We start from the raw sequence: 19,527 nt of genomic DNA, 5'->3' as shown, positions 1-19,527 counted from the left end.
CAAGATGACCTGGTGAGGGTGGTTCTAGGAACTGGCTCCTGCCCCAGTCCTAAGAAAGTAGAGAGTGGGTAACCTCCACACTGCCTCCAAAAAACCATGATCTGGAACCAGAACTGGGATTTCCTACATCAGCCTACTCAGCCCAGGGGAGGGGAATGTTTTCAAACGATTTTGATAATGTAAGTGGAGATAAACTTTTAGAAATTTCTGCCAAACCTTTTTCTTCTGCCTAATGCAGCACCCCTCCACTCCAAATCCCAAAAAGCTACTGTAATGATTTTTTTTTCTTTCTGCATCATAGCATGTATTTTCATATATTAGCTCATTTAATCCTCACACACCCTGGGAAGGAAGCACCCAGTGAGGGAGGCAATGGTCTCAGAGAGGGTTAGTGATTTCTGTAAAGTCACACACAACTGACTGAAATAGGAGTCAAAGCTCCCACTAGCATTTAAGCTTCATAAGGAGAGAGGTTCCCCACTCCCCCGTGTATGCCCCATGCCTAGAGCAGTGGTGAGTACATAGCAATCACTCAGGAACAGGTTTTATTATTTATTTCTCGGTGGTGGCACACGCCTGTAATCCCAGCGGCTCGGGAGGTGGAGGCAGGAGGATCACAAGTTCAAAACCAGCCTCAGCAATTTAGCAGAGCACTAAGCAACTCAGTGAGACCCTGTCTCTAAAAAAAAAAAAAAAAAAAAAAAAAAAATATATATATATATATTCACACACACACACACACACACACACACACACAAAATAGGGCTGGGGATGTGGCTTGGTGGTTGAGTGTCCCTGAGTTCAATCCCTGGTACCTCCCAAAAAATATTATTTATTTGTTTGTTTATTTATTTATTTATGTGGTTCTGAGGAATGAACCCAGGACCTCATACATGCTGAGCTTGTGCTCTACCACTGAGCTACCCAGCCTTTGGCAACAGATGAATGAATGAACTCCAGACATAACTGATCACAAAGCCCCTGCTCTTTCTCCCAGAGCAGCATCCTGCATCCCACAACATTAGTTTCCTGGGACTCTCGGTTCCCAGAAAGCAATTTTCTTATGTGTCGGTCTCTCCTGCAGCTGCACAAACATTATTGTATGTTCCATACTGGGTCAGGGACCTGTGGTGATGGCGTAAGACGTAAAAGAGAACTTGGCAAGATGGAATCCCTGCCCTAGAGGCACTCAGTCCCCAAGGAAATGGCTCTGATCACTCTTACCTTGTCCTCTGAATTTCTTGCAGGACTTATACTTTGAGAAAACTGAAAACTCTTTTCTCTTTAAAACCAGGTCTTTTACACTGCTGCCTCCCCCCACACCACACACGTACATGTACGCACCCTCACATACTTTGTTAAGAGTCCTCTCTTTGACCAACACTAAAAAAAAAAAAAAAAAAAAAAAAGTCTTCTCCAAGGTTTCACACTCCTGTCAAATTAAAGGTTATAGTCTTTTATACCAGCACTCTCCACCAGCCATCAGAGGTGTCTAACACCCCGGTCGTCCAGACTCACTGGCAAAGCTAGGTGAGCTCTAGGACTCGTCATCACTGGGATAGCCCAGCTTCTCCAGAGTGACGCTTCCTCCCTTCCTGGGGGTTCCCTGAAATATACGTGATGTGAGTTTGTGTATGATGAACCTTGGGCTCCTCCGTTGCCAGGCAACGTGCCTCTGTTTTGTTCCTATTATGCCTGTTTCCATAGTAACCACAAAGGGGAGCTCTGTGGACTGGCCCCTTGCCAGGGGATTCCCCTTCCCCTCCCTTCTTGCCACAATCCCCTTTTCTGAAATCAGCAATTTACAGGGAAGAAAAAGGCTGACAGCTCAAAGGGTAATCTCGGCTTTTAAAAGTGTGATCCAGAAAGGAAGTGAAGTGTGCCGTCTGTTCTCAGTCTCTGTAAAACAGACCCCCCCCCCCATGAAAGTTCCCTCGCACGGCGTCCTTAGCAGCAGAGAAATGACTATCAACCCTTCTTAGGGCCATTGGGGATCTCCCAGACCCCAGCTCCACCCCACACCAACCCTGGTATTAGCTTCCCTGCCAAACAGGCCCTTTTCCCGTTCACTCCACACTTCCTAATCTGTCACGTTCCCCAGCCAAACAGCAACCTTATAGGATGACTCAAGAATTCAAACATTTCCTTAGCAATTCTCAAATTCCGAACTCTTCACCCTAACCCTCAAATATGAAGCCAAATAAAATCATCCTTCCCAAACTCAATGCAAAGTCCAGCCTGAATTAAACCTCAAACTTTAAATAAGGACTTCCTGAATTACTCGGATTGGACAGCCAATGCTTGAAACTCTTCTATGACACTCAGTGCTAATGAAATCTTCAGGTCCAAATAGACCCAAATTAGAGCCAGTTAGAGAACATGAGACACAGGGCTCTGTCTTCAGAGTACAAAGCCTGGGAGGAAGGGAAGCCAAGAAAGATTGTCCACGCAGAAGAAAGGAGAAAAACTGGGCAGAGACAGGAAGCCAGGTAGCCACACGGGCCATGGAAAAAATAACAGACATGCCCTTAAAATGAGGGAATGCTGGGTGCCCTGGTGCAGGCTATAATCCCAGAGACGCAGGAGGCTGCGGCAGGAAGACTGAAAGCTCAAGGACAGCCTGGGCAATTTACTGAGACCCTGTCTCAAAATTTAAAAAAATAAATAAAAGGGCTGGGGATGTAGCTCAGGGTTAGAGAGCCTCTGAGTTCAATTTCCAATACAAAAAAAAAAAAAAAAGAAAGAAAGAAAGAAAAAGAAAGATAGATTAGGGAAAGGAAGTGGCAAAATATGATTGTATGAGTCTCTGAAGGAGGGAGGGAGGCAGAGAAGACAGAAGAGCTCAGAATGAGCAGGGACTGGGAGGGCAGAGTTGTAAACAGGAGCCCAGGGAGGGAGCAGGAATGAACAGAGCAGCCGCTTCAAGGGGGGGGGGCAAGAGGGGAACACTAGCTTCTGCACCCCTACCTAGGAATCTGCTTTCCTGCCATCCTTCCCAACTTCCTCTGCCTTTTCCCAAGTTTCCAGGGGAAAGGGATACCAGCCTGGACTTCCCTCCCTTCTCTACTTACGTTTCCCCAAGTCCAGCTTAAGGAGATCACGCTGAGCTGGGAAGGAAGGGCCTAGGCTGCCCAGAACCTGAGTCACCACATAGTTGAGGTTCCTGTCACTCAAAGTCCCGCCTCTGCTATGCCCTGCCCTGTGCCCTCTGCCCACTCCAGGACTTGGATTGCCACAGCTCACACTGCATGGGTACCTGCTCCATGTCTATGCTTCTTACCACGGAGCTCTGGGCTCTCAGAAGCCTTTGACTGCTTGCTACCCTCCCTGATACTAGTATGCTGAATCCACCATAGTTATTCCTCAGCTTTTGAGCGAAGCACCCTCCTCCTGGTCTTAGGAGCAAGCCTGACTCAGTAAGAGCTGCAAGGACTGTGGGGACACTTGGATGTGCCCCTTGATAAGTCACTTCCCTTTCCTGGACCCATTTATTCACAGGTAAAATAAAGGATTACTCAAGATTGTCTCTCTTGCAGTGCTGGCATACGGTACATTCTGTAAGTCTGAGTCAAAGAAATGGATAGTTACTATTGCAGAGTGGGATAAAAGGGGTGTGTTCACTAACCCCTGTCCTAACAGTAGGAGTGAATGGGTGGGGTGGGGCAGGACAGGTCTGAGGCATTGCCACCACAGGGCAGCCAACACCCTAGGCAACTCGATGACTCAGGTCCCACATGGTAGAGAACTGGCCAGAAAGTGCCCCGTGGCTTCCCTGTGAGTCAAGGGAAATGCGGATCTCCCTGAAGAATGCCTGGCTAGGGTCCCGCTATAACCAACCCTCCTTTACACCTAGAAAGTTTCCAGCCCAAGCCCAGCCCCCACTTCCTGTGATGGAACCCTAAGCTCATCTTTCTGCCTCCCTGGCTTGCACAGTTGCTTCCAATCCTCCCACCTGGCCTCTGTCATCCCTCTTCCCCCAAGGCTACCTCCCTCCTTACCCTCCAAACAGCTCCCCTGCCCTGTCATGTTCTCCTCGGCTCTGCCCATCCTCACTGTTCACCCCCATCCTGGCAGCGCCAGCCAGATGATTGCAAAAGGGCTGAGCCAGCGAGAGGCCTTCACATGACAGCTGCCTCTGCTGCTGCAGCCGAGGGGAGGGGGCAGCTGGAAGTAGAGGCACATTCCATGGGAGATACTATCAGAAATAGCCCCAAAGCCTAACTGACCATCCGGGCCCTGATCTGCACACTGCCCAAGACCATTGTGTAAAAAAAGAAAGAGTTAACAGGCTCCACTTGGAATTCTGAGCAATCAGGAAAACAAAGGGAGTAGGAGGGCTAGGGATACAGCTCAGTTGCCTGGCCCTGGGTTCAATCCCCAGCACCACTCGCACACAAAAGGGAGTAGGACAGGGCAAGGGGCCCAGAATGTTCAAATATCTAATGTCGTGAGGGATGTTGCCACCGAACCAGTAGCACCTGTCCAAGATATTCTCCTTCTTAGCGAATAAAGCCCATTAGCCACCCCTGTCTCCCCTTCTCCACCCAACCCTTGGGTGCTGAGGCACTGGGACATCCCAGTAATTCCTCTGGAGTAAAACCATGGCCTAATCTGGGAGCCATGCCAGCCCAATAGAGCAAACAGACAAGAGCAGGTGGCACAGTTTTTCTAACCTTTCAGGAGCGCCAATATTTTAGCTTTGCAGCATTAAGGGAAGAAGAGAACAGGGTGGGTACCCCAGAACTATATTCAAACATGCAGAGGGCCAAAACAAGTTGGGGAAGTCACAGAATGCTACTGGTATACCAGGGAGCGGGGGAGACCAGGAAGCTACAATCACCCAGAAAGACCAGCTGATGCGTGTGGAGGGAAAGTTCTATGTTCTGAGGACGAAGTGGTAGTTGCCATGAAAATTGCAGTATTAATTTCAGAAATGACTGGGTGGAGTGCCCCAAGCACTTTATTCTTCTCCCTTCAGATTCTCGACCCTCCCCCCATCTTTCAAAAGAGGAAGTGGCACATTTGGGGCATGTGGGCAGCTGGTGGGATGGTCTGACCCAGGGAGAGCAGCAGCTGTCCAGCTCTGGCTCAAAGCAGGACATGGGAGGAAAAAAAAAAAATCTAGGTCTTTCTTAGAACTTTAAAGGTTTTAACTTTTTAAAAAAGTGACTGAAGCATAATTTCCAACAAAGCTGAACTAGCTGCTTATAACCAGCATCTACTAGTTTATCTACAAACTGAATCAAGTCTAAGCTTCCTATTCACACTCCAGTGTTTATAAAGATTCCACCTGAGGCAACTGTAACCCTGAGCCCATGGCCTTCTCCAGTTTCTTTCAACATTTTTTTTCAACCTGACATTTTGCCCAGTAAGTGGATGAAATGGCCTCCTTCTTCCCTCATTCTACTGGTATTCCAAGATCACACACCCTGTTTTCAGCTCCTAACCCACTCCCAACACCTGCTTCCTTTCAGGTCCCCCAGCCTTTGCCAGTTTGCACACAGGCCTTCAGCTCTAGGTAATGAACCTCTCCCTGGTAAGCAAGAAAAAGTGCCTGGAAATGGTAACAGGCACGGCTGATTGGCTGTCCCTGGCAGGGAAAGGCCAGGCTCCAGTGAGATGCTCCGGGACTAAGGCAGGCCAAATTGGCTGTGCTGTGACTCAGGCCTCCCTTGAGTAGGGTGGGGACAGAACCAACTCCAGATGTGCTTCTCCTTTCCTACCCCCACCCCATTCATCAAAACTCCTGTTAAACTCTTTCCTGAACTGTCCTGGCTCCTGCCTAAGCAATTGCCCACCAGGCATAACTTCTTTTCCACAGCTGAGCCACCCTCCTAGGGTCTGGCTTGCCTCCTAAATCTAAATCTCCTCGAAAAACAGCCCTCCTGCCCAAATCTTCAGCTACTAAGACTAAGGAGATACCATGGGAGAGTGAAGACTACACAAGCAAAGAAGGGGGTGTGATACGAAACGGAATTTAGGGAGTCTGACAGGTTTGGTGAGGATCCAGCAATAAGCTAAGGGTACACCCCAAGCCAGCATTTAGCACTCAAATACTAGCTTTAAGACCAGAAAGCTCAGAATTAAGACAGGTATTGAAGTTTGGCTCCAACTCAAGATGAGCTGCCAAGTGGTTGAGGTTGTACTTCAGTGGTAGATTCCTTGCCTAGGACGTGTGAGGTACTAGGTCCAATCCTCAGTACTACATAAAAATAAAGGTATTGTATCCATCTACAACTTAAAAGCTGCTGAGGAACACCTGAGCAAAAACTAACTCATCCTCACCTGTGTGGATTCCAAAGCAGAGATCTCTCTGCTCACTCACTGGTTCACAGAACCCCCCAAACTCCTGGTGAAGATCATAGCCCTAGGGGCTGGGGATATGGCTCAAGCGGTAGCGCCTGCTTGCCGGGCATGCGTGCGGCCCGGGTTCAATCCTTAGCACCACGTACAAAGATGTTGTGTCCGCCAAAAAAACAAAAAATAAATATTGAAATTCTCTCTCTCTTGGGGCTGGGGATGTGGCTCAAGCGGTAGCGCGCTCGCCTGGCATGCGTGCGTCCCGGGTTCGATCCTCAGCACCACATACCAACAAAGATGTTGTGTCCGCCGAGAACTAAAAAATAAATGATAAAAATTCTCTCTCTCTCTCTCCCTCTCTCTCTTTAAAAAAAAAAAAAAAGAAGAAAAAAGAAATTCTCTCTCTCCTCTCTCTCAAAAAAAAAAAAAGATCATAGCCCTATCTCCTACCCAGCTCCTAGGCCTGGTCTCTGCCTGGTAAAGTCACCTTCCCATCCCAAGCCAAGAGCCTGCTTCTGTACCTGGACTAAGGGCATGAGATCTGAAAAAAATAAGTAAAACTGTAACCCAGAGATGGAAGGCAGTCATGAATATTCTGCATATACCTCAAATATGAATTAAACTAGTTTCCAATGTTTAACCTAAATGGTTTACTCTCAGAGAGACAATCACTGCTTTTTGGAAAACAGTTAAGTAGGAGGGCAAGAAAGGGTATAAAATAAGCTCAAAGGAAAAAAACAGTAACTATTGGTTGCCCCAGAATGTTAATGACAATTATGACCATTTGATATTCTAGGAAGCAGCAGGACACGTCCAGTACTGTTCAGAGTGACACACTCTAGGTTCATAGCCTGCCTTTGCCCACATCAGATGGGTGTGATGATCACAGGCAAGTTACTGAAATCTTGAATCCCTACTTTTTTGTTAAATAGCAGACACACCACCAAAACTCACCAGAAGCCAGGTAGGAGCCAACAGAAATGTTCCAAATAGCAGATGCCTGGTCTTCCTGCTGGATACTGCCACCTACCTACCTGGCTCAAGCAGCTGTAGGAAATACAGTTGGTCCTCTCAGGGGTTCTACAACACATATAACCAATTCAACACGAAAAAATATTCAGGGCTGGGGATGGTGGTGGAGCACATGTCCAGCATATGCCCAGCACACTTATAGTCCAGGTTCCATTCCATCCAAGATCTGCCAAAAAGAAGTTTTAAAATGGGGGGGGGGGGACTGCATCTGTACTATGCCCAGACTTTTCTCATCATTATTTCCTGAATAAAGTATCACCACTTACATAATATTGGGTATTATAAATAATCTAGAGATGATTTAAAGTATATAGAGGTTGTACATAGATTATACGCAAATACTACACCATTTTATATAAAGGACGGGAGCATGTGAAGATTTTGTTATCAGAGGGGGTTCCTAGAACCAATCATCGCAGACACTGAGAACATCAATTGTAACGAACAGTTCCTCTGTACACTGTGAGCTACATGTTAGCTCTTCCCATCATTACCAGGTATTCTCTCCCTTTACTGAAGGTTTAGTTTATGGTTTCTAAGAATTAGGTAGCTATGGCCAGGCACAGTGGATACACTTATAATCCCAGCAGCTCAGGAGGCTGATGCAGAAGAATTGCCAATTTTGAGGCCAGATTCAGCAATTCAGTGAGGCCCTAAACAACAGAGCAAGACCCTATCTCAAAAAACTTAAAGGGATGGAGATGTAGCTCAGTGGTAAAGCACCCCAGGAGGGCTGAACCTCCAATATCAAAAAATAAAATATATGGGCTGGGGTTGTAGCTCAGTGGCAGAGGGCTTGGTTTAGCATGAATGAGGCACTGGGTTCAATCCCTAGCATCACATAAAAATAATAATAATAAAAGCATATGTCCATCCCCAACTAACAAATAAGTAAATAAATAAATGGTACTGATAAAGCCCTTCATGAACACCCAACCTTAACTATTTCCCGTCGTTCCCAGATAGAAGAGTCACCATAGGAAACAGGGCAAAAATAAAAGCAAAACTGAGGCCAAGCCTCTATTCTGCTCTTCAGAAGACTTTTCTCCTGCCAATGAAGATGCTGTAGACATAGGGAACACCCTGCTTTGGCTTATCTAGTCCCCTTTGAAGGAGCCACCACTCACAAAGGAGGCACGACAGGACAGGATTCAATGTTCAGTTTCCTTTAATGACCCCCATCTCCCTGAAAGGCAGGTGCAGGCAGCTAGGTGATGGCAAGAGATGTTCACTTAAAGATCTTGCCCTGATTGAAGGCTTTGCCCACATGCTGGAAGGCCCCTTCCCAGGAAAAGTACTCTCGAACCAGGGTCTGGGTCTCCTCGCTGCCAGGATCTAGTTTCCGCCATGTGTATGACTCGTAGTCCACCTGCCAATCTGGACTCAGCTGAGGATAAAAACCCAGGAAAAAGTAATGTGGTTAGGTTACCAGACACTGTCCCACACCTGTGCTACTTCTAGCTCAGAAGTATGGCATCAGATCCCATGAATCTTGTGAACATGAACAGCTCTTCCCATGTACACTCCAGAATTCCTGAATGCCCAACAGCCCAGCCTAAATCACTGTGCTTCCTGTATCCTTATCCTGCCCTCAAGAGATTCCTCTCCTCCACCTTCCTCACCGGAAAGGCAAGCTCCTGGCCTCGGAAGACCCAGACTCCAGAAATGGAGCTGCTATTGTTGGTTCCAAAGAGGATGACACTGGCAAAGGCGTTCTTTCTCAGCTTGTCCAATCGCTGAAACATTCCTGAAGGAGTGAGGGAGGACATTCAGCCTTTGAAATCAGCCCATCCACACTATTGGTCTTGTTCCTAGACCCCTTCCTAGACCCACTCTCTGCTCACCAGTGATGAGGTTGCAACTCATGAAGGTCTGGGTGAGCTCTTCAGGAAAGCGGTATTCAGCGTACCACAAGGACCAACCATCCTTATCAAAGTGCTCCCAAAAATATGGCAGGGCCACAGAGAGCGTGTCCTCATTGGAGTATTTGCGTTTAAATTCATCCAACACAAAGGTACTGAAAGGAGCAAGAAAACACAAAGTCAATGAGGAGAAAGTCCTACTGGACACAGCAAGGGGATGTCAGACTAAGAGAAGCAAAAGGGTGTTTTTCCACTTAAAATTTGCTGGTTTAGGGGGACTGGGGATAGAGCTCAGTTGGTGCAGTGCTTGCCTTGCATGCATGCAAAAGGCCCTGGGCTCAACCCCACTCAGGATTGAAAAAAAAATTTTTTTTTAAATTGCTGGTTTAAAGGAAATGGTCATTGGACTTGTATGAGGGGACAGATGAAGGGAATGAACTTGTGTGAGGGAGAGATGAAGAGATGAACAAGGGGCCTGGTGGGCCCTGCTCCACGAAGGCTACGGCTAACTGCTGCCCCCAGGTGGAGACTCACCATGAGGACTTTTTCCTTCTAACACCTCCAGGGCTGTTTTCTACCAGCCACATCAGTTACTACTGACTCACCAAAGTTTCCTCCCCACACCACAGGTCTCTTCATGTTGCATAGTAACAGGAATGCAAGCAAAGGACCTCCACCTCAATCTCACACTCACGTCCTTCTGTCCTTCCATACCCAGGAACAAGTGTGGATATTGAAAAATCCATTGAAACAATCTGGCATATTAAGCCAAGAATATAACGCCAGTTACAGGATAAGTAATTGCTTGCATTTCATTCTTAAAAAAAAAATGCAGTTATGAGGCTGGGGATGTGGCTCAAGTGGTAGCACGCTCGCCTGGCATGCGTGCGGCCTGGGTTCGATCCTCAGCACCACATACCAACAAAGATGTTGTGTCCGCCGAAAACTAAAAAATAAATATAAATATTAAAAAGTCTCTCTCTTAAAAAAAATGCAGTTATGATCTATGTATAGTTTTTGCTTTACAACTTTTTAATATTGTGACATACTATCAAAAATTCTTTGTAGCCAGACTTGGTGACACACACATATAAGCCCATCAATTTAGGAAGCTAAAACAGGAGGGTCCCAAGTACAAGGCCAGCCTCAATAACTCTGCGAGACTCTCAGCAGAGCCTGTCTCAAAACATACAAAAAGGGTAGAGATGTAGCTCAATGGTAAAGCACCTCAGGGTCTAATCCCCACTGCCCCAAAAAGTCCTTGCAGATGGATACAGTGGACACGCCTGCAATCCCAGCTACTTGGGAGGCTGAGGAAGGACAATCACAAATCCGAGGCCAGCCTTAGCTGGCCTCGAATTCTGAGACAGTCTCAAAAAGTAAAAAGGATTGGGGATGTACTTCAGTGGTAGAATGTCCCTGTGGGTTCAAAACAAAAAACCCCACCTTTATAAACATTTTAGGGCTCAGTTGGTAGAGTGCTTGCCTCGCATGTACAAGGCACTGGGTTCTATTCCCAGTACCACACACACACACACACACACACACACAAAAAAAAAATTTTAGTGGCTCAAAAATCTACTGCATACATGTGCCACAAATCCACTGTTTAGTTGATTCAGTTATTGGCAAACATCCACTACAATAAGATCTCATTATTTCAATTCTTGTAACATGCCCGTGAGCTAAGACTGTTACCTTCACTTCCTCCCTTTACAGATGAAGTTAAGTGATATGATCTGTCTGAGGGTTTTGATAACAAAGCAAAGAATCTGCCCTTTAATCCCAGGTCCCAAACTCCTCTCTAAATATTAGAAATCTCATCTGAGAAACATTTTTTTTAAAGTTCACCAACCAAGTTGGGGATATAATTAAGTGATGGAGTATTTTTGTAGCATGCACAAGGCTCTGGGTTCAACCCCCAGCACCACAAACAAAAACCCAACTAAACAAAAAAACCCAACACCTCAACCATCCATCATTTAAAAAGGGACTGGAGATTTTTCCATACCCTCCTGAACTGCTCAAACTTTATTTTTCATGACTATATATTGATGGTTGTTTGCCCTCTCCTCCCCCCACCACCTTTAATAACCACAGGCTAGCTCAATGGTAAAGCACCATGTCTAGCCAGGCCTTAAAAGGGCTGGAAGCAATGAGGTACTCCTATAATTCCAAGGAGACTGAGGCAGTAGGATCACAAGTTTGAGGACAGCATGGGTAACTTAGAGAGACCCTGTCTTGAAATAAAATAAAAGGGGTGAAGATGTAGCTCAGTGGTTGAGTGTGAGGACCTGGGTTCCATCCCAGCATGGAGTGTGTGTTACAGAAAGGCTGCATCTGGAGCCTTCTTGGTCTTGAACAAAGGACCTGGGAGGTAAGAAAGTGGGTGAAAAGAGTGGAGAGACAAGGGTTACAAAGCAGAGTGACCACAGAAAATGTATTTCTTTTTTTTTCTTTAGTTGTAGTTGGACACAACACCTTATTTCATTTGTTTATTTTTGTATGTGGTGCTCAGGATGGAGAGCTCTACCGCTGAGCCACAACCCCAGCCTGAAAATGTATTTCTCATATTGTTTTTCATTTTATTTTTGGTACCATGGATTGAACAGAGGGGCAATTACCCAATGAACACATCCCATATCCTTTCTATATTTTATTAGAGACAGGGCCTCACTGAATTGCTTAGCTAGGGCCTTGCTAAGTTGCTGAAGCTAGGTTTGAACTCAGATCCTCCTGCCTTAGCCTTCCAAGTCACTGGGATTACTGGCATGCGACACCACACTGGGGTTTTCATGTTGTTTTAACTCCCAATAAAATGACTTAGGGCACCGACTGAAGGCCAGATGACAGAGAACTGAGAAAACACTGGTGTACTATGTTTTTCACACCAAAAATTTCCCTTTTCTCCTCTATTTTTTAAGAACCTCTGCATTTATTAAAGAGAGGGCGTGATCAGTCCCATCTATTTCCTTCTCCTCAGTGATTCATCGACCCAAGTTTGTTAACAATGCACTAAACAGACACTATGTAACCACAATCTTCATCCTTTCTCTTAAAGGGAGCAATTTTTGTGGTTTGATTCCTTACAATAACAAATAGCCAATTAACCCTGCTCTGTTGTTAACTACCTCAGCAAAGCCAACCCTGGACAGCAGACCCAAGGTTCTCTCCATCTTTCACTTCTAAGAGATCTTGGAAACTCTTAATCAAATGAGCACACTCAAAACCAGTTACCGGGCTGGAGTTGTGGCTTAGCGGTAGAGCACTCATCTAGCATGTGCAGGGAACTGGGTTCGATCCTCAAGCACCACATAAAAATAAATAAAATATAGGTATTGTGTTCAACTACACAAATTACCTCCATCCCAAAGTCTGTCCCGGCCTATTTATTTGTTAGAAAGTGAGTTCCAAAGGCTGATGTAGGTCAGTAGTAAAGTTCTTGCCTAGCATGTGTGAGTCCCTGTTTGATCCCTAACACTACAGAGTGAATGGGGGGAAAGGGGAGTTCCAACGTCCCCAAAACATTGGATGTATTTGGAACTGGCTTTCTACTTCCAAAATTTGCCCAACTCTTAGTAAGAGCTCAGAAAGTTGCTTTATTTTAAAATTAAGGACTGAGGATATAGCTCATTGGGATTACCATGCGTGAGATCCTGGGTTCTATAACCAGCACCACAATGATAATAAATACTCAATTAAATAAACCTCTCCATTTCCTACAGATAATCTAAAATTCTGGCCCTAGTTATATGAGGGAGACACACAGAATTGAGAACAAGCTCCATTAATCTTACCTCTTAGGCAGGTGAGCAAAGGGGTCCTTGGCCTTGGGCTCAGCAGCCAGTGCCTGCTCACATTCATCCATCTCCTCCTCTGGAGCTGAGGCAGCTGCCTTTTTTTCTTCTTTCCGCTCTGCCTGGGGCTTCTGCTTCTCTTCCCGCGAACCTTTTTCTTTCCGTGGGGTATCCTTTTTAGGCTGGCTCTCTGCAAACTTCTTAGCTGGTGGAAAGGAAGGTAAGAAAGTGAATATCCTGCCATGTTCTTCTAAAACCAGGCAGCAACAAGCAGGGAAATGAGGAAAATGGAGGAGACAATTAAGCAATCCAGACAGACACCACATTGCCCCGCCAACACATGTCCTTCACCAAGATCAGCATACAACCCTGGGCAACAAATACAGTATATACCACATTCATACATTTTAATGCAAATGAGTACACATGTACAAAACATACTTTATAAAGTATGAATGACTTTGTGATATCCTACTATTTTGTGGATCCAAAGATTGGACAAGAAAACAAGGTATTAACAAGGAGTAAATCAGACTGTGACCATGACCACATGTTCCTCTGTCCCCTTAGACTTACCATCAAACTGAGCCATCTTCTCACACAGTTTCACCTCACCCAAGATAGCCCGGAACTGGGGTTGGTTAATGCAGGTAAGGAACCAGCGATTGGTATTGGGAAAGGCCTGGCGAAAAGAAGGTTCCAAGACCTGCCAGGATATAAGGGTAGAAATGAAGTTAGCAGAAGGAAAGTTCCTGGGGCTGGGGATGTGGCTCAAGCGGTAGCACGCTTGCCTGGCAAGCGTGTGGCCTGGGTTCGATCCTCAGCACCACATACAAACAAAGATGTTGTGTCCGCCGAAAACTAAAAAATAAATATTAAAATTCTCTCCCTCTCTCTCTCTTAAAAAAAAAAAAAAAAAAAAAAAAAAAAAAAAAAAAAAAAAAAAAGGAGGAAAGTTCCCTGAACAAAACTCAAAGCAGAGTCTAGGAAACACATCTTTCTCCACCAAAGCTCCAGTCCTTTCCTTCCTCCCAAAGACCAAAAAACAGCAGCTTTTTAAAAAAATTATTATTATTATTTTTAGTTTTCAGCGGACACATCTTTATTTGTATGTGGTACTGAGGATCGAACCCGGGCCGCAGGCATGCCAGGCGAGCGCGCTACAGCTTGAGCCACATCCCCAGCCCAAAAAACAGCGTCTTATAGCATCATCTTTTCTTGAGACTACTGTATCTTTCCCTCTCATTTTATTTTTTGGGGGCAGTACTGGGGATTGAACCCAGGGTCTCACACATGCTAGGCAAGTGCTCTACAACGAATTACATCCCCAGTCCTTTCATTCTGAAATAAGTTGCCCAAGCTGGCCTCAAATTGGTAATTCTTCTGCCAAGTAGCTGGGATTACAGATGTGCACCACTAATCTATCTTTGCAATCCAGTTCAATTTAATGAATACCTGGTCCCATTATCCATTAACTATCAACTACGTGGTAAAAATATTTTTAGTGTCTTGCTCTTTTACAAAGCAATTCACATATATATTGTTCTCCAAATTTCATGTCAATAATTTTTTTTTTTAATTTGGGACTAACAAAGGGCAACAACCAAGAGTTTTATAAGAGTATCCGCTGGGTCTAGTAGCACACACCTATAATACCAGCAGCTCAGGAGGCTGAGGCAAGAAGATCACAAGTTCAAAGGAAAACCTCATCAATTTGGCAAGGCCCTGAGCAACTTAGTGAGACCTGTCTAAATAAAATATAAAAGAGCTGGGGGGGCTGTGGCTGTAGCTCAGTGGCAGAGCAGTTGCCTAGCATGTATGAGGTATGGGTTCAATCCATAGCACCACATAAAAATTTAAAAATTAAAAATTTTTTAAAAAGTTAGGGATGTGGCTCAGCGGTTAAGCACCCTTAGGTTCAATCCCCAGTTCTAAAACCACTACAGATACCACAGATACCAATTATCTACACTGACTATCTGTGTATGCATACTAACATGTGCGCACACACACACGCGCGCGCACTATCATCAAATTTTACACGTTTAGGGGTATAGCTCCAGTGGTACATGCAGCACATATCTAGCATGTGCAAAGGCCTGGGTTCAAACCCTAGCACTTCAGGGTGGGTGGAAGAAACAAATATCAAAATAAAGAACATTCAACAACAAAGTATGAGTGTCATGCACTATTGCATGCTCCTGTTATCCCAACGTCTTGGGAGGCCTAAAGCAGATCACAAGGTCAAGGTCAGCCTCAGCAACTTAGTGAGATCCTGTCTCAAAAATAAAAAGCATTGGGGGTGTAGTGATAAAGCACCCCAGGAATCAATTCCCAGTACCAAAAAGTATGAATAATTTAGAAGACAGTCCTTTAAATTAAAGTTTGCTTCATGAAGAACTCATTGTTGTCATTTTTTAGTTTGTCAAGATGAGAGAGGGAAAAAATTTTATGACAGAACACAGCAGTCAGAAGTGCTGGTTCTACAGTATTTAGATTCAAACTCTACTCCAATGCTTACTAGCTCCATGCTGTTACATTCCTCCTCACATACACTACTTGTGTCTAAGCACCAGTAGGATCCTTGTGAGGCTCCTGGAACAGGACATGCATCTTTGCTATTATCACATTATTGTTCTGGTACTAAATGGATCCACAGCTGTTTTTTGAAAATCAGCAATGTCATTCTTTTTCGATCCAATAGCCTGGGCAGTAATTACAGACTTTATATCGAAGCCAATACAACTCAGATCTGCCTCCAAAATCACCCCCCAAAAAGGTTTTAATGCGCTGGGTGCAGTGGCGCACACCTGTAATCCCAACAACTCTGCAGACTGACAAGAGGATTGCGGGTTCAAAGCCAGCCTCAGAAACAGTGAGGTGGTAAGATGGGGATGTGACTCTGTGGTTGAGTATACTAGAGTTCAATCCCCAGTACCCCTGCCCCCCCCAAAAGGTCTCAATGCTCTGTCACCACTCTATCCCGTCTTCACAACTAAGTTCAACCAGCCTTCCCTGTAAATAAGGAAACCAGTAATCATCTCATTCACCAAACAAACTAATAGCAACTCGATCCTGGGATTCCCACAGACTGAGCTGTTTTCTCATCCCTTTCAATGAAGTCCTCAACAGAACACAGGATAACCTGGAAGTTTTGTCTTTTTGTTTTGAATACCCATCTACTCCCTGCTAAACAGGTTCTTTATAAACATCACCTGTTTATAGAGCCACAACAGGGTGCAGACAACTGTGATGTCAGCCAGTGTCACTCGTTCACCCACAAGAAAAGTCCTTGTCTTCAAGTGAGCATCCAGCAGTCCCAGAATTCGCCTCACCTCCTCCTTTGCATTTTCAGTGGCCTATTGATTTAAACATTCAAATTTAATCAGCAGTTACCAATCCCTTTTCTTCACTCCCCTCACCAACAGGTACTCCACTGAATCCTGGCTCATCCCCACCTTAGTCTAGGATCATTCTGAATGCATGATGAATGAGCTCTTGATGTTAAATTTCTCTGGCTTCATTTCCCACTGTACTGACGGTAATCATTTATAGGAAGGAAACTTAAAGGTCATCTGGTCAAACTACTCCCCCTATCCCCCAAAAATCTGGCATAACCTCCCTATAGCAGAAATCCCACCTCTGATCACTTAAGAGTGGAACCACCTCTACTGGATCTGACAAGAACCCAGAAACCATCTATTGCCCACCGCTCCAAACTTAAAATTCAAAGGTTATGTTTTTGCATTCCCACATCTTTTTCTCATTTTGTTTTATTTCCTCCTCTCCAACATTCAGGAGCAGATACCACCTCTGCACTTGGCTTCTCCCCAAGTTCTAAAGCTCACCTGTTTGTTGTGGTGCATGATGCCCAAGGTAGGGAACACCCAGGTACTGGCTGGGGGCACTATGTCACTATCAGCAAAGCTCACCCACTGCACCACCTGGGCTGCTGCCTCTGGAGTACTTCCCCGCAGCTCCTCATTGCTCACTGCAGAGGTAGAACACAAAGGTCAAAACTTTGGGGTTATGCCAACACCAATCCAGGTCCCTGACAATCCCTCCTTGTCCACTGCAAGTTGCCCTCATCCTCCTCTATGTCCCCACCTTCAGACCCTCCCATTCCTGTAAAGCCTTGAAAATTACCATAGTAGGCGATGGCATTGCTCTCAAACACACAGAATCCATCATCACCCTCAAATGCTGGAACCTGAGGACAAAGCAATGAAAAGATAAATTACACCAGATTTCTCACTAACCAATTCCAAGAACCTAATTGTTTGACAAAAATATTTATATAAGACTAACAACCCTTGCTTTCCAAATCATACCATCTGAAACTCAAGAACCAAAAATAGTTGAATAACCATATCCCTTGCAATCTGAATTCACAATATTTGAACAATTCAAACATTATGGATACTGGGATATCTGTATAAAAATCCCTAAATCAAATAATCAGAAGGCCAGAAATTAAGTCTTACATCTATGTCTAAATCTTTGAAAAGTATTAGAGTGCAGTCCACATAGCACTTATCTCCTCTACTCTGAGTATGGTTATTACCTCTAGAAGCCTCTTGGATGGAGTAAGAATCCCACTCATAATAAGTACTTGATATATTTGCACTGGTAACACTTGGTTAAAATACGTTCTTTCTCACAAAAATAGATAAACCCGTGAACTGCTTAAAATCACTGAGTATCTCCATTATTTTCTTTTTAAAAAGTATTTATTTATGTATTTTTTTTTAGTTTTGGTGGACACATTATTTTGCCTTTATGTGGTGGAGGATCGAACCCAGTGCCTCATGCATGCTAGGCAAGCACTCTACCACTAAACCACAACCCCAGCCCTATTTTCTACAACTACACACGAATCTACAACTATCTCACGGTAAAATTTTTCTTAAATTACTGAAATGTGAAAGAAAACAACATGGGAAGTCCCTTTTTAAAGATGGATGTCATCTCCAAAGTGATGGAATCCCAGGGCTTCTTCAGTTCTCAGGCTCAGAAGCTCCTCTCCAGTTCCCTACTCACCTTGCCAGCAGGAAATTTGCGGAGAAATTCAGGGGTACGGTTGGTTTGGCCAAAATGGAAATGGGGTGGTGCGGAGAGCACGCGGACCTGAGCCCCACTGTACTGAGCAGCGATGAGGGCCTTGAAGGCCCTCCAGTTTTCAGGGTATGTGTACAGGGTCTATATAAGAGAGAGGAGAATAAAAACATGAATAGAAGGGTTCCAGTCCTAAATGCCACCCCCTCCCCAGGACTTTCCTGAGTAATTCCAATCTGTTCAATTCACTTTAACTCCGTCGGGAAAACCAAGTTCTTTGGTATTTGTCACATGTAATCATAGTCCTCTGAAATACCAAGAACAGAACTACTTACCAACTGCTAAATAAAGCCTGCTGACAGATCTGACCTTCCCTAAGGACATTTAGAAACATTCTCTTCCCTCAAGTATACCTCCAAGAAATCCAGAAACTCAGGTTCCATCAGACTCCACCGCCTACAAACACAGACCCCTCTCGTTCCTGAGTCCTTGTTTCATTCATTCTAGGTGAACTAAATGCCTGACTACTGCTGAGCTGCGCACTGCTTCAGAAGCAATGCCCTATCTCTAGGCACGCACACAGACTGAGAGATTTCCAAGTGCCCTTCGAAATAGCCACGTTAATATCGAATGGCATGCTCTCTTCCTTACTACTCTTGCTAAAAAACCGTTCTTTCCTTGTCGCGCACATCATCCCTTCGGTCTTGTCCTGCAGCGAGTTCCCAAGTGTGTTCTCTATTAAACCGAACGGCGATGTCCAATTAGCCCGACTTCACTGTCCCGAGACTCTTCTCGCTCCCAAACCTCTCTGACATGAACCTTAGTATTGCCAGTCGTCCCTACCCACAAAGACCCTCCTCTCTTCACCCTGTCCCGTTGCTGCCCCGCAAAACGATCACAAAAGTTCCATCAACCTGCTCAAATCCCACTTCTCAAAGCCACAAAGAAGCCGATCCATCTTTTTCAGGCTTCAGAGCGCGCGAACCCAACATCTCTTTTCTCTTCCACCCCAAAACCTTCCACCTTTGGCTTTGGAGAGCCCCAGCCTCAGTTCCCCTCCAGGCCCTAGGAACCCTGTCTCCGACAGTATGGTCTGTAGACCCCAAATTAGCGATCCACTTGGCTCCAGAACTCTTCTGACCGCGACTGGCCCCATTCCGGCAGAGGATGGCGGCGGATAGGGTGAACCGGATCACCCGAGCCGGCAAACTTACCCCAGCCGCCATGGTGATTCCGCAGAGAAAGGGGGTGGGGCTCTCGATGCTGCCGCAAAGTAAGCCGCCAGGGAGAGAAGGGAGGGGGGAAGGGGAGAGCCGTGGAGAAATAACAGCCGGAAAGTGAGGACGACACAGAAGGCATACGCACGACAGTTCCGTATCCAGCGGCGCTGAATTGGAAAAAGAAAGGGGTGGGGCCTGCTGGCCTGCGCGGAAAAGGCTCGCGCCTGCGCAGTGGAGTTCTTAGATGGCCCGCCCCGCAGG

The 19,527-nt window shown here is 45.4% G+C and overlaps 2 protein-coding genes across 3 annotated transcripts in view; both read right to left on the bottom strand.

The window, feature by feature from the left end:
• Positions 1-3,129, bottom strand: part of Ahnak (AHNAK nucleoprotein) — a 96,494-nt gene extending 93,365 nt beyond the window's left edge. Inside the window, exon 1 of one of the 2 annotated variants that reach the window (XM_026407531.2) lies at positions 3,072-3,129. The gene's annotated coding sequence lies outside the window, so the exon portion shown is untranslated. The remainder of the gene's footprint in view (positions 1-3,071) is intronic. The other variant, XM_077798050.1, reaches the window with a different exon arrangement.
• A 5,348-nt stretch (positions 3,130-8,477) lies between these two features.
• On the bottom strand, positions 8,478-19,202 carry Eef1g (eukaryotic translation elongation factor 1 gamma). The gene is made up of 10 exons (XM_077796929.1): positions 19,188-19,202; positions 18,032-18,190; positions 17,138-17,201; positions 16,840-16,982; positions 16,207-16,350; positions 13,568-13,697; positions 12,992-13,196; positions 9,177-9,349; positions 8,955-9,079; positions 8,478-8,719 (listed from the first exon to the last, which is right to left on the bottom strand). The coding sequence occupies exons 1-10, from the start codon at positions 19,200-19,202 to the stop codon at positions 8,561-8,563; spliced, it is 1,317 nt and encodes a 438-aa protein (XP_077653055.1). The 3' UTR covers positions 8,478-8,560.
• Between the last annotated feature and the right edge of the window lie 325 nt (positions 19,203-19,527).

This window comes from Urocitellus parryii, chromosome 4 (genome assembly GCF_045843805.1).
Source record: "Urocitellus parryii isolate mUroPar1 chromosome 4, mUroPar1.hap1, whole genome shotgun sequence".
NCBI lineage: Eukaryota > Metazoa > Chordata > Mammalia > Rodentia > Sciuridae > Urocitellus > Urocitellus parryii.
Note: the sequence above shows the minus strand (reverse complement) of the source record. Positions and strands in the feature narration are given on the sequence as shown.